Source organism: Leptonychotes weddellii, chromosome 10, assembly GCF_054177405.1.
Source record: "Leptonychotes weddellii isolate Sample4059 chromosome 10, ASM5417740v2, whole genome shotgun sequence".
NCBI classification, from domain to species: domain Eukaryota; kingdom Metazoa; phylum Chordata; class Mammalia; order Carnivora; family Phocidae; genus Leptonychotes; species Leptonychotes weddellii.
Genome location: NC_138378.1, coordinates 79,117,139 through 79,130,777, shown reverse-complemented (window position 1 = coordinate 79,130,777; position 13,639 = coordinate 79,117,139). Strand labels below are relative to the sequence as shown.

General features: G+C 54.4%; 3 protein-coding genes across 5 annotated transcripts; 2 read left to right on the top strand and 1 right to left on the bottom strand.

Moving 5' to 3' along the window:
- Positions 1-104: 104 nt before the first annotated feature.
- Positions 105-3,163, top strand: AUP1 (AUP1 lipid droplet regulating VLDL assembly factor). Its single transcript, XM_006735323.3, is given in 13 exon segments — positions 105-158; positions 161-255; positions 336-473; positions 553-703; positions 900-1,084; positions 1,328-1,400; positions 1,496-1,569; positions 1,821-1,887; positions 1,989-2,091; positions 2,222-2,341; positions 2,457-2,572; positions 2,758-2,876; positions 2,986-3,163. Coding segments are annotated over 13 exon segments (1,317 nt in total). The 5' UTR covers positions 105-119; the 3' UTR covers positions 3,023-3,163.
- Positions 3,164-3,314: 151 nt separating this feature from the next.
- On the top strand, positions 3,315-10,279 carry DQX1 (DEAQ-box RNA dependent ATPase 1). Of its 3 annotated transcripts, XM_006735324.3 has the most exons (12): positions 3,315-3,681; positions 4,044-4,299; positions 4,546-4,739; positions 5,115-5,499; positions 5,830-6,063; positions 6,158-6,257; positions 6,362-6,520; positions 6,601-6,792; positions 8,607-8,726; positions 8,887-9,077; positions 9,405-9,595; positions 9,822-10,279. In XM_006735324.3, exons 2-12 carry the CDS (start codon positions 4,063-4,065, stop codon positions 9,976-9,978), a joined length of 2,160 nt encoding a protein of 719 aa, XP_006735387.1. In that variant the 5' UTR covers positions 3,315-3,681; positions 4,044-4,062; the 3' UTR covers positions 9,979-10,279. The 3 variants fall into 3 exon arrangements, with proteins under 3 accessions (XP_006735387.1, XP_081652753.1, XP_081652754.1); XM_081796627.1 differs by having other exon boundaries at positions 3,315-4,299; XM_081796628.1 differs by lacking the exon at positions 9,405-9,595 and having other exon boundaries at positions 3,315-4,299.
- Positions 10,280-11,971: 1,692 nt separating this feature from the next.
- Positions 11,972-13,368, bottom strand: TLX2 (T cell leukemia homeobox 2). The gene is made up of 3 exons (XM_006735322.3): positions 12,969-13,368; positions 12,338-12,575; positions 11,972-12,188 (listed from the first exon to the last, which is right to left on the bottom strand). The coding sequence occupies exons 1-3, from the start codon at positions 13,366-13,368 to the stop codon at positions 11,972-11,974; spliced, it is 855 nt and encodes a 284-aa protein (XP_006735385.1).
- Between the last annotated feature and the right edge of the window lie 271 nt (positions 13,369-13,639).

The following is a 13,639-nucleotide window of genomic DNA, read 5'->3' as shown; positions in this document are numbered from 1 at the left end:
CGGGAGTTGTGGTCCCCGCGGGACGCGAGTTATGAGGTGGCCCAAGGGCCCGCGAGGCATGCTGGGACACTAGCCCTTCCGGGGCGCCTCAAGACCTCGGGTGCCGGCACCCTGGGCGGATGCCCGAAGACTCCGCCTTCCCAGGAGCCCCTGCGGCGGGGCGCGAAGATGGCGGCGGCGGCCGGACAGCCCTAAAGGAGCAGCAATGGATCCTTCCCCGGCGCTGGGGCCGGAGCGGCTCTTTGACTCGCACCGGTAAGAGCCCTGGCGTAAAGAGGCCGGCTCCCGCGTCCACGCGGGCTTCGGCGCCCGATCACCCCGCCTTTCGCCCCCAGGCTCCCGGGTGACGGCTTCCTGCTCCTCGCGCTGCTGCTCTACGCTCCAGTCGGGTTCTGTCTCCTCGTCTTGCGCCTCTTTCTTGGGATCCACGTCTTTCTGGTCAGCTGCGCTCTACCAGACAGTGTCCTTCGCAGGTAACGACCTGGGGGTTCCGGGAGGGTCTGGGCTGGGTCCGGCCCGAGGCCGTGAAGTCACCATTGCCTGCGCCCCCAGGTTCGTGGTGCGGACCATGTGTGCGGTGCTGGGGCTCGTAGCCCGGCAGGAGGACTCCGGACTCCGGGATCACCGCGTCAGGGTCCTCATTTCCAACCACGTGACACCTTTCGACCATAACATAGTCAACTTGCTCACCAGCTGTAGCACCGTGAGTGGGGGGCAAAGCCGAGAGCTCCACGGGGCGGTTCCCTGGGGCCCAGCTCGGCTCCCCTTTGCCCGCCCGCGTTTCCCTTGGGGACCACGAAACACTGAGCCTCACCCCTAATCCCGCTTCTTTATCCCAAATGTCAGTTTTTCTCACTTCCCAATGTTCTTTTCTTGCTTTCTCTTTTCTCGATTTCCAGCCTCTACTCAATAGTCCCCCAAGTTTTGTGTGCTGGTCTCGGGGCTTCATGGAGATGGATGGGCGGGGGGAATTGGTGGAGTCACTCAAGAGATTCTGTGCTTCCACGAGGCTTCCTCCCACCCCTCTGCTGCTCTTCCCTGAGGAAGAGGCCACCAATGGCCGGGAGGGGCTCCTGCGCTTCAGGTGGGTGAGCACAGGTATCGGTCTCCAGCTGGGTAGGTGGTCAGGCTTGGGGGCCCTTGAGTTTTCAGTTTTCAGCCCTACCTCTTACGTCCTAGTTGATTTCTTTTCTGTTCGCTTTTAGTTCTTTTCCCCTGTATCTCTATTCCTCATTTATTTTCTTGTACAGTTTGACAGTTTTCTGTTCTGAGTCAGGTGCTGACCGGCTGGCTAGAATCCCATCCTACTTTCTCTTCCATCTTCCAGTTCCTGGCCATTTTCTATTCAGGATGTGGTACAACCTCTTACCCTGCGAGTCCAGAGACCCCTAGTCTCTGTGGTGAGTGTGTGTTGGACAGGGAATCTCTGGGGCTTGGAGGGTAAGTTTCCCACTCCTGGCCCAGGCTTAGAACTCACTTCATGCCCTCCCTCCAGACGGTGTCCGATGCCTCCTGGGTCTCAGAACTGCTGTGGTCACTTTTCGTCCCTTTCACAGTGTATCAAGTAAGGTATTAACTGTCTTCACTTTTTGGTGGCTGGGAGAAGCTCACCTCAAGGTCAGGGAGGTTGCCTCTTCCCTGTCCATTTGCAGATCGTTTAGTATCAAGGTTTTATCACAGAGGCAATACAAAGTGTTTACTGTCTCCCCACCCTGATCACAACTGTTACATGAAAAGAAGTATCAAAGGGGGAGAGGGTGATAGTCTCTACCTAGATGCACACAAACATGATTTTTTTTTTTTTTTTTTTTTTTTTGCAGGTGGCTCCCTCCTGTTCATCGCCAGCTGGGGGAGGGGAATGAAGAGTTTGCCATCCGTGTGCAAGAGGTGGTAGGGTACACAGACAGGGTGGAGGTGGGGTTTTTCCTTAAGGGTAGGAGGAGGAAGTCTTGAGACCTTGACAGTTTCAACCTTCCAATTCTCCCTAGCTGGTGGCCAAAGAATTGGGCCAGACAGGGACACGACTCACTCCAGCAGACAAAGCAGAGCACATGAAACGACAGAGACACCCCAGGTTGCGCCCTCAGTCAGGTATGTGGTCTCTGTACACAAAGTTGTTTGGGTTTTCTCGGCCTCTTGTGATTCCCTTCCTATTCCTGTGCTAGTCAGCCTCCTTCCTCCCAGTTCTCCACTCACCATGTTTCGGATTTCTTTTTTGCAGCCCAGTCTTCTTTCCCTCCCTCCCCTGGCCCTTCTCCTGGTGTGCGGCTGGCAGCTCTGGCTCAGAGAGTCAAGGAGGTTTTACCCCATGTGCCACTGGGCGTCATCCAGAGAGACCTGGGTATGGGAAAGGGTAGCCTCACACAGGAGACAGGCGCAGAGAGGAAAAGTGGGTGGTGAGGGGAGAAAGTGAGCAAGGAAACAGACTCCCTTCTTCTCTCTTCCCTTCTCCCCAGCCAGAACTGGCTGTGTAGACTTGACCATCACTAATCTGCTTGAGGGAGCTGTAGCGTTCATGCCTGAAGATATCACTGAAGGGACCCAGTCCCTTCCCACAGCCTCCGCCCCCAAGGTGAGACCCAGGAAATGGTTAGGTCCAGGACTAGGGCTGGGATGGGCAGTCTACATATTCCCTATCCTTGATGTCTCTTTTTTGATCCTGAGACCCTAGCACGGTGCCTCTCTTGCAAAGTAGGCATTCGATGCGTGTTTAATGATGATGACTTCGCAAGCCCTCTGACATTGTGATCACCTCAGTTCCCCAGCTCTGGCCCGGTGACCCCTCAGCCCACAGCCCTCACATTTGCCAAGTCCTCCTGGGCCCGGCAGGAGAGCCTACAGGAGCGCAAGCAGGCACTCTATGAATACGCGAGAAGGTGAGGGGCTTAGAGGACAGTGGGTAGGAAGGGGCAGGTTGGAGAAGAGAGCTAATTATAGGGCTAATGTGGCAAAGCCCACACAATGTCTTCTTCCTATGTCTCGCAGGAGATTCACAGAGAGACAGGCCCAGGAGGCTGACTGAGCACAGGATGGCACCCAGAGCCGCAGGACGGAGACTGGGGGCAGCCCTCACCCAACTTACAACTGGCTGGAAGGGTGGGTGGTAAAAAGGGAGGGATGGGGCTCCCCCCAAAATCATATTAAATTCAGGGTTTTCACTCAAGGTCTCTGTTGCCTCTCTGGGGCTCAAAAGCCCACTGAGCAGGTTCTTTTTCCCTTGGTTGTGGGGAACAGGGGTGAGAGCCTCCTTGTGGGTTTGTGAGAAGTGGTTGAAATCACCCCTTCGTGTCAAGAAATGAGTGATACTATGGAAGTGTAACTGAATTGAAGACCAGCAGCAACTGGACCCTAGCTTGGGTGTTGGCCCCACTTTGTGAAGAGACAGCTGCAAAACTACAAGTCCCAAGATGCCTTTCACTAACAGCACAATGTACACTGTCTGTAGAGTACACATGCTCAGTGTGGTGTCTGGAACCTGTTTTCCATAGGCTTCTGACTAATTAAATAAGGTGGAGCAAATGGCCCCACCCCAAAACCAGGCTTAAGGATTCCTGTTTAAGCCAAGCCCCAGGGTGGAGCCGGAATTTACCTTTGTACTTCACTCGGGTCTGGGTTGGTGGTGACTGGCTGGGTGGGTCTGGAACTGGCTGCCATCGTGACACGTCTCAGAGCTGCAAGCAGGTTTGAATCCAGGATCCCTGTGGCCCTGCTCCCCGGTTCCTACCCCTTTCCTCCTCCTGTTCTTTATCTCTTTATCCTTTTCCCCTCGGAACCTTCCCACAGGTTACCATAATTCCTGCTACCCTGGAGGCCCCCTGTGTTAGTCACAGGAATTTTACTACCTGACTAACAGGTTAATAGTCCACTTTGATAGTCCCACACTTTCAGACTCAAGTCTCCACTGTTTCCTGGCAGGCAAGAAATGCTGGGAAGGATGGACCCCAGCGCATTACTGCCTGAGGGTACAAGTTAGGGATCAAGGGTGGGAAGTTGGTGTAAGTCATTTTAATATGAGGCCTTAATCACCGCCCTGCCTTCTGTAGGTACTGCCAGTCAGCTACCATGGCCTCTCAGCGTCTTGGGCTGGCAGAAGAGTCTGGCCCAAACCCCAGGGAGTCTGAGTTGGCTGTGAACCCCTTTGACGGGCTTCCCTTCTCTTCCCGCTACTACGAGCTGCTTGAGCAGCGCCGAGCCTTACCCATCTGGGCTGCTCGCTTTATCTTCTTGGAGCAGTTGGAGAGTAGCACCAGTGGAGTGGTGCTGGTGTCTGGAGAGCCTGGCTCTGGCAAGAGCACCCAGGTGGGGGGAGATTCTGGGAGTAGACAAAGGGAGGGACTAGAGAACTGGTCCTTCCACTGGCAAGGTGGGGATTGGGCTCCATGGGGTTTGAGGGGAGTGGTCAAAGGGAGACTGGGTTAGACTGGCCCCTGGGGGGCTGGTGAAGGACCAGGGGACTCCCCAAATTAGAATGGCCACAGTCCCCCTGCACTTCTGACTGAATCCTACATCTCACTGACTGGTTGTCCTTTCCTATTCCTACCTCAGATCCCTCAGTGGTGTGCAGAGTTTGCACTGGCCAGGGGGTTCCAGGAAGGCCAAGTAACTGTCACTCAGCCCCACCCTCTGGCAGCTCTGAGCCTGGCCATGCGGGTTGCCGATGAGATGGACATAACCCTGGGTCATGAGGTTGGATACAGCATTCCCCAGGAGGACTGCACTGGGCCAGACACCCTGCTCAGGTGAGGCCTCTTGCAGGCCTGACCCAAATCTGATTTCCCTGCCCCAGTAGAAACAAGCCCAGTCCTCTGACATCTCACCAACCCTCCCTCAGCCCATGTCACCCTTTAGATCATGCACGACACAATGCTGAATTAAGCCCTTAACCCCAGGCAGGGACCTTGGATATTCAATCTCACCCTCATCACGAGCCTCATTTGCCCAGCTGGAGTACAGCTTGTGAAAAAAGCGTCATCAGTGAGGTTGTGGGTCTCAATACAGGTTCACGGCATCTTTTTCTGACCTTACTATCAAAATCTAGGCCTCCCAGGAAGACGTTCCCCTGGACTTCTGGAGTTGTTCAGTGTCCACACTGACTCCTCTGCCCATGTCAACAGGTTTTGCTGGGACAGGCTGCTTCTACAGGAGGTGGCCTCAACCCGGGGCACGGGAGCCTGGGGCGTGCTGGTGCTGGATGAGGCTCAGGAGCGGTCAGTGGCCTCGGATTTGCTCCAGGGGCTACTGCGAAATGCCAGGCTGGGAAACCGTCCAGGGGACTCGAGAGTGGTTGTGGTTACTGACCCTGCCCTTGAACCTAAGCTCCAAGCCTTCTGGGGCCATCCTCCTACTGTGCATGTACCCAGAGGGCCTGGCGCGTGTCCCACACCTATATACAGGGACACTGTCCCTACCGATCGAGTGGAAGCTGCCTGCCAAGCTGTGCTTGAATTGTGTACGAAGGAGGCTCCAGGAGATGTGCTAGTGTACCTGCCCAGTGAGGAGGTAAAAATGGGCTGCAGAAGGTTCTCATGTATGCTGCCTTCCTTCCCTGGGGGAGTTGGAGCAATGCTTGTTAGGGACATTGAAGTTGTAACATTTACTATGTTGGAGTCCTTAGGACAAACTCAAGGATTTCGGGGTAAAGAGGTCTACCGCCCCTTTTTTGACTCCATCTAACACAGAGACTGTGGCTCAGTGAATTCCTGAAATTATAACAACTTTATGAGTATGTGCATTTTTTCAGAGTGAAAAACCATAGCTTTCATCAGTTTTTCAAAGGGGTTTGTCACCAAAAAGGTGAAAACTGCCTTAATGCCCCACCCCTCTCTTCAGGAAATTTTGCTGTGCTGTGAATCCTTGTCCAGGGAGGTGGAGCCCTTGGCTCTCAGAGGTCCTCCACCACGGGTGCTGCCCCTTCACCCAGGACATGGCCTAGCTGTTCAGGCTGCATACGAGGACATGGACTTGGGTGCCCGAAGGATCGTGGTCACTCACTGGCTGGCTGACTTCTCCTTCTCCCTCCCTTCCATCCGACATGTCATTGATTCAGGACTGGAGCTTCGAAGTGTGAGTGAGAGAGATGAGGGGATGTGGGGGCTAAAGAAGAAGTGGCCCGCTCTGAACTGTCTTGACCTTGGTTGGGGGGGTGGGACGGCGACAGGTGTACAATCCTCAGATCCGAGCAGAATCCCAAGTGTTGAGACCAATCAGCAAGTGTCAGGCAGAAGCAAGAAGACTGCGGGCAAGAGGGGTCCCACCAGGTAAGAGCCTTTGCCCTTCCTGAGATCAAACATGAAAAGAGTCCCCACACGCAAACCCCGAGAAATCTACAGAGGCCTTCTTTCCCAGGTCTTTCTCCCCTCAGGGTCCTGCCTCTGCCTGTATCCTAAGTCCTTCCTAGAACTAGAGGCGCCCCCGCTGTCCGCACCCAGGATATGTGAGGAGAATCTGAGCCCCCTTGTGTTACTTCTGAAGAGGAGACAGATTGCAGAGCCCGGGGAGTGTCACTTCCTGGACCGGCCTGGTGAGCACGCCCCTGCCCAAGTCCTGCTGTCTGACCTGGCTCTGAGACTCCCGGCCCTATCAGCCTTCTTTCCTCACCAGCTCCAGAAGCACTGATGCAGGCCCTGGAAGACTTGGACTACCTGGCAGCCCTGGATGATGATGGGAACCTGTCAGACCTGGGAGTCGTCCTATCAGAGTTCCCCCTGCCCCCTGAGCTGGCCAAAGCCCTGCTGGCCTCCTGCGAGTTTGACTGTGTGGATGAGATGCTCACCCTTGCCGCCATGCTCACTGGTATAAATCACTTCTCGCTCTGGCTCTTGCAGCCACTTCAGTCCTTCCCAGCCCTTTCTGGTGTTCTGGTGTTCCCAAGACCAGCTCTTTCCCCTCTGCTCCCTTTACAGTGCCCCAAAAACCAGCCCTAACCACTTAGCCCTCTCCTGTCTTTTTAGCCTTTTCCCAGTGCTGGTCCTTGCCCCCAGCATGTGTAAATCTCTCCTGTTATTACTAAAGCTCCACACCCCTCTCCATCCACCCTCTACTCCCCTGCAGCAATGCAGAATCACCTCTGCCCCAGTCGGCCTGGTGTGTTCCCGCCCACTGCATCCCAGGCTCAGGCCCACAATAATACTGACAAATCTCTCAGTTCCGCGGTGACCACCACCTCACCCCCCACCACCCCTCCCCTTCCACCAAGGCTGAACCCACTGAATACTTCTGAGTCCTTATACCTTATGACCTTCTGACACTTGAAAATGCAACCTCTCCTGCCTTGAAACTGCCCCCTCCCTAAGCCTCTGTGACTTGCTCCTCCAGGTTTTCATCCTACTTCTCTGGCTGTTCAGCCGTTCCCTTCATCTCTTCCCTGGCTTTTTGTCCTCTGCTCATCCACTGTAAATTGGACCTCAGAGTTCCATCCTTGCCCCTTTTGCCTTCTCATTCCTTGAACTCTCTGAGCAAGTTCATGCACACCCATAGTCTTGAAGTGCCATCTTTACACTTAAAATTTCCAAACCTTCTATCTCCTGACAATACCATTCTTCTGAATCTTAGGTTTATATATCCGATGCCTGATGGACATTTCTATCAGAATTGGCCACAGTACCAAGCCCAGATCCGAACTCAAGCACTTGCTTAAACTCTTCCCTCACCACCACCACAAAACCATGCCATCATCTCTGCAGCTCCACTACCATCATTCTAGACTAATCTTTCTCCAGGTTCTTTCAGTTTTATCTCCTAAATGTTGTTGTTTTTTTTTTAATTCATCTGTTTGTCTCCATACTCACTATCAATGCCAATGTTAGATCCTCACCACCACTCAGCGTAGACTCCTTTAGCCTCCTAACTTGTCAAGTAAACTTCTTTAAACACTTGGACTCTCTTCCCTCAAAACTCTTCTTCAACAGCTATTCTCTATCTTCTGGACAGAACGTAAACTCATTGGCCACAGCACATCCAGCCTCTCATGACCTGGCCCACACCTACCTCTCCAGCTTTGTCTCCTGCCACTCTGCCACACATGCCACTCCCCTGACCCTTTCTAGGTGCATGCAGGTCTTCAAACAGGCCATGCTACTAATTTCTGTACCTTGCCATGCCCACAGTTCAGATTCTCTCTGCCCCCTCTCTACTGAGCTAATTCCTAACAAAACTTCAAATATTGGGATGCCTGGGTGGCTCAGTCAGTTAAGTGTCTGCCTTCGACTCAGGTCATGATCCCAGCATCCTGGGATCAAGCCCCGCATCGGGCTCCCTGCTTAGTGGGTAGCCTGCTTCTCCCTCTGCCTGCCACTCCCCCTGTGTTCTCTCTCTCTCTCTCTGACAAATAAATAAATAAAATCTTTTAAAAAAAGCTTCAAATATTGGTCCACACACCTGTTGTGCTGATCAAGTTTGCTTATCTGTCTCACCACACTCTAAGCTACTTGAGGGCAGAGACTGTCTTTCATTTATCTTCAATGTCTAATAAAGTACAAAGCACCTAGAAAGTTATCAACGTCTTTTGAATAAATTTCCCAAAGTGACACTTCCTACCTTTTCACCCTTCCTTCTGTACTGCTATCCTTTCTCATTCCCCAGAATGACCTTCCTCTCTTCTCCTCCAGCTGCTCCTGGGTTCACCCATCCTCCACTCTCTGCAGAAGAATCTGCCTTGCGTCGGGCCCTGGAACATATGGATGGTGATCACAGTTCTCTGATCCAGGTGTATGAAGCCTTTATACAGAGTGAGTAGCCCACTCTGCATCTTGTATTTTCCAAAGAGGGGAAAGTGGTGTGCAACCAGCTGGTAGATCTTTGTGCCCAGGAGGAGGAGGCCCTTTGGCCAAGGGGTGGGTTCTCTTCAGGGTCTCTCTGCAACTATAGCTGTGCCCTTTCCTCTTGTAGGTGGAGCAGACAAGGCTTGGTGCCAGGCTCGGGGGCTCAACTGGGCAGCATTGTGCCAAGCCCAGAAACTTCGAGGTGAACTCCTAGAACTCATGCAACGAATTGAACTTCCCTTGTCCCAGCCAGCCTTTGGCTCTGAGCAGAATCGCAGAGACCTTCAGAAAGCGCTGGTGTCAGGATACTTCCTTAAGGTTAGGGGAAAGAGTTGGGGTGAAGGTCATAAAAGGAGTAGAAAGCAGAGGGACCAAAAATTGATAGGCCATCTCTGAAACTGGAGTCCAGGTGACCATTCAAAGGATTTTTTAGAAGCAGGAGAAACTTTTCCTTTGAAGTATTGGGGTGCAGGGGGCTATGGGAAATGCCATATGGTAGGGACTCTAACACCTAGAGATGATGCTCTACTTTTTATACTCTCACCACCCTTCCTAATTCTTTCTCAGCACCCCCCCCTTTTCTTTTTCCTACTGCCTTCCTTTTCTCCCTCACTTACTCCTTCACTATCTTTGCTTTTAAATGAGGTGGCCCGAGACACAGACGGGACTGGAAATTACCTGCTCCTGACACATAAGCATGTGGCCCAGCTTTCCCCATACTGCTGCTACCGAAGCCGCAGGTCTCCAGCCAGACCCCCGCCGTGGGTGCTTTACCACAATTTCTCCATTTCCAAAGACAACTGCCTTTCCATTGTTTCTGAGATTCAGCCACAGATGTGAGTTCCCTGACACCCCTCTTACACTGCCCATTCCTCTTCTTGGGGCCAAAATTATGGCTGGGGAGTTAGAGGATATCCTCTTAAGGAGAAGAGGATATCTTAGTGGTCTGTAGTGACATATGATTTGAGGGGACAGGGCTTGTGGAAGGAATGGGAAGAAGTTTAAGAATCTGCATTATAAGGGAGGATACAGAAATCATCTAACTGTGACTGTCTCTGTCAGGCTGGTAGAGTTGGCCCCTCCATACTTCTTGAGTAACTTGCCTCCCAGTGAGAGCAGAGACCTCTTGAATCAGCTGAGAGAAGAAATGGCAGATTCTTCAATAGAGAGTGAATCTCCCTCTACCCAAGAGTTTGGAGATGCCTGTGTCCTGCAGTGACATGCCTAAGGAATGGAACTGAGCTCATCTGAAGGCATTAGGTCCTCTCTCAGGCTAGCACCAAGGTAGCCAGCCAAAGCTTCGGATCAAATGTAAATCCTGGAACCTGAGTCTCAAGAAATGGTAGACTGAGAATAGAGGAAATTGGGTAAGCCACAGTATACATAAGGTTGGACCCTTTCTTTAGCCTTCTTCTATTTATTGGAGAACGACTGATGCCCCCCAAGCCCCCAATTTATGCCAAACCCGTCTTTGTGTGCTTCACTTTGATCTATAAAAGTTCTTTCTCTATGGTGCCAAATTTGAGTTTGATTCTGCAGCAGCATATACAATATCCATGAATTAGAGATGACACAATATCATCCAACTCCTCCAGCAATATCCTCTTGCCTTGTTCCCACCTGTGGTCAAGCTTTGCGGTATGAATGACCTAGCTGTCACTAACCCAGAAAATGTGTAGTTTGACTACAATTGGTCTCTGACCCTGCCTGAAGCTCACTTCCCTTTATCTTGCTCTCACCTACAGGGGAAGAAGAATGAGAGTGCTATAAGAAATCAGACAAAATCTTCCCTTTTTTCCACATACAACTTAGATCCAGCTCCTTCTTAACCCTCAAGGCTATTGAAACCATCCCCAAATTCTCAACTTTCCACCAACAAGCTTCCCAGCAGCCCCTGGCCTACCAGCATGCTAAAGCTTTTCTAACAAATTCAGGGACATCACACTTTCCTTTTTTCCCAGCTGGGTACTCCTTTCCCTTTTCTTCCTTTAAATTATTAATTTTGATATCTTCCATCATCTTTCACATTGTAAATATGTTTGTAGAAATTGGTGAAAAGAAAGATTTAATCCTTAGAACTCTGCTTCTCTCCTCAGAGTGTCTTCCCTTGGAGAGTCTATCTGTTCTCATCATTCCATCTATCTCCACCTCTATGTGGATGTCACCCAACCCCCCCCCCCCAAAAGCACTTTTCCAGAATGTATTCTCTTTAGGTCTAGCATTCAGTTTTGCCTGTAGCTATCTTGCTCTAATCTTTCAATTTCCCCTTCATTATCCACAACACCATTGAACTCCCAATCCTCTATATCTCCAACCCTGGAATTATCTTTGATTCTTCTTGGATATTCCTAGTTATTTGCCAAAATCTGCTCACCCTAACTCCACGGGGCCCATTAATTTTATCCACTGCTTCCCCCTTTCCTCTCTCTGTCCCCACGGGAGACCAGAGCCAGATTAGTGTTCCTGGATTTTCTGTTTCGTTGGGTGTGTAAGTATCCGTCTTCCCTGCCGCCCATGTGCGTTGTGAGGCTCAAGGAGGAGGACGGAGTCAGCAGGTTGAACACACATGACAACATGAGGTTCAGAGTCAGAAAGGTATCCTTAGCGATTAATTTTACGGTTGAAGAATGAGATGCCTAGTGTGGATAACCCTCTGGTTCCTGTCACAGTCAGACCCTTGCCCTGCAGCACCTCTTCCATTATTCTGCTGTTGGTGTCTTCCTTCCTTTGCACCTTTGATACAGACCCAGGTAGTGCGAGCTGCCGCCGCCCCATCCCAGCACCACCTTTAGCCTGTTCTGTGGGTCCAGAACCCCAGCTTCAACCCACCCTCCGAAGAATCCAAAGTCCTCAGGAGAGCAGCTCCCATTGGCCAGCCCGCCCCCTCCCCTCACCTCATTGGCTACCATACTGCAAGTCCCGCCTTCTTGGCTCCTCGGGTTCCAGCTGCCGTGCGACCGCAGTTAAGTGGGAAATGGCGGGAAAGACCAAGTCTAAACGCGCGGCGCAACCTCGAAACGCTAGCCTAGGAGCCGCGGTGGCCGGGGAGCCCTCGACGATAGCCTCAAAGCCAGCTCCTCCTCACAAGCTCCGCTACCACGGCACCACGGCACCACGGGGTGGTCAGCCGCGCGCTCCGTGGCCCTGGGTCCGGCGCTCCGCACGGCGCCTCAGTCCGTTAAAGAGCACTCGGCCGGTCAGGCAGGCGTCGCTCACACCACCGAGGCGAGCCCGGACACGGAAGCCACCTTGTTGTCCTCGGCCCAAGGCTGCAGATTCTGCAGCGCGAAGAGCGACGAGTTGTGCAGGCAGAGCGGGTCCGGGGGCAGCGGCGGCCGCAGAGGCCGTGGTAGGGCATCCTGCTGCAGGTGCAGGAGCAGCCGGCCCGCGCGGTGCCGCTCCGCCTCGCGCTCCTCGGCCGTCTGGCGCCTAGGCGAGCGGAGACGCGGGGTCAGCGAGGCCGGCCCTCGCCCACCCCGCGCCTCGTCGTCACCCGCCGGGCCCGTGGTTCCTCACCCGCCCCGCGCCGCACCGCCACTTGACGCCTCCCGCGAGCCCTCGCTCGCCCCAAGCCTCACCGCCACTTGGTGCGCCGGTTCTGGAACCAAGTCTTGACCTGGGCGTCGGTCATGCGCAGGGCCTTGGCCAGCGCTGCCCTCTCGGCCGAGGCCAAGTACTTCTGGCGCAGGAAGCGCCGCTCCAGCTCCAGCACCTGCGAGCGGGAGAAGGACGTGCGCGGCTTCTTCCGCTTCGGGGGGGTCCGGTTTTGGTACGGGTGGCCTATGCGGCGCGTCCCGGAGAAGGGCGAGAGAGCAGCTACGGGCAGGAAGAAGGAACAGGGCAGGGTTTTCAGGGCGGCCCTTCCAGGTGCCCCAAGCTCGGCCCCACACCAGCAAAGGCCTCCAGACAAGAAAGGGCCTCGGAAGAAATGGCCCTCCCCCTGGGGTGAGAAAGAGAAGGCCCCCGGAACTTCACCCTGCCCTACCCGCAGTGTGGACAGTAGACTGCAAAGGAGGGCGCGGACATCGACGGCAGCTCCCTCCCCATTGCCTCTCTCAGCATCAGGACCAAGAGATACATGTTGGGGGAGGATCCCCTGGGATGATCCGGGCGGGGAGCGTACGGGGAACTTGAGTTGGAGCAGAAGGATCAAAGATGAGGAAAAGGGGTCAATGTGGGGCTGGACGCTGGAGGGTCGGACAATCTCACCCGTGAGCCGGTCCTTGGCAAAGCGGCGGCCGCTGTCCATCCAAGGGAAGGTGAGTCCGGCTAGGCCCCCGGCTCCGCCCAAGCCAGAGGGTCCAGGCACTGCCGGCGCGCCTCCCGCGGGCGGCGGCACTGGCATTGGACGATGCGCGGGGACGCGGATCACGCCGCCTGGGCCCATGCCGGAGCTGCCAGGTAGCGGGGCCAGCGAACCCGCGGGACCGTAGCTTGAGGTTCCGTGAAATCCACCCGAGAACGCCGCACTCTCCCCATGGCCCTGGCCTGAACGACCGGGGCCTAGGCCGCTCCCGGGGGGTTCCGGGCAGCTCAGGATCTGATCGATGCCAAAGCTGATTGGCTCGTGGTGCGGGAGGTTGTGCGAGGCCAGGACCGCCGGCTCCATGGGTCCGGGTCAAGGAGGACCACAGGAGGTTTGGCGGTTGGGGAGGGCGCCCCAGGCAACTCTGGGAGCCCAGTAGCGGAGCGTTCGGGGCGGCGGCCTCAGGGGCCCGCGGGGCTGGCCGCTGCGGGTCGCCTGGGTCGCCGGGACAGCTTCATCCCTGTGCACGGGGAGTAGCCGCGCCCGTGCCGGCCTCTGCCGGGCGTCGGCTCAAGGACTCGCATCCCGGGGGAGCGCGACCGGCGGGGGCCCCAGGAGCGCCCTTGCTGTCCCT

Bases quoted from the DNA above. Each gene is read 5' to 3' on its own strand.
- DQX1 (XM_006735324.3), top strand. From the start codon at position 4,063: ATGGCCTCTCAGCGTCTTGGGCTGGCAGAAGAGTCTGGCCCAAACCCC. The intron at 4,300-4,545 runs GTGGGGGGAGAT...TTCCTACCTCAG, and splicing joins GCTCTGGCAAGAGCACCCAG to ATCCCTCAGTGGTGTGCAGA. The intron at 6,064-6,157 runs GTGAGTGAGAGA...GGACGGCGACAG, and splicing joins CAGGACTGGAGCTTCGAAGT to GTGTACAATCCTCAGATCCG.
- TLX2 (XM_006735322.3), bottom strand. From the start codon at position 13,368: ATGGAGCCGGCGGTCCTGGCCTCGCACAACCTCCCGCACCACGAGCCA. The intron at 12,576-12,968 runs GTGAGATTGTCC...TCCTGCCCGTAG, and splicing joins TGCCAAGGACCGGCTCACGG to CTGCTCTCTCGCCCTTCTCC. The intron at 12,189-12,337 runs GTGAGGCTTGGG...CCGCTCGCCTAG, and splicing joins AACCGGCGCACCAAGTGGCG to GCGCCAGACGGCCGAGGAGC.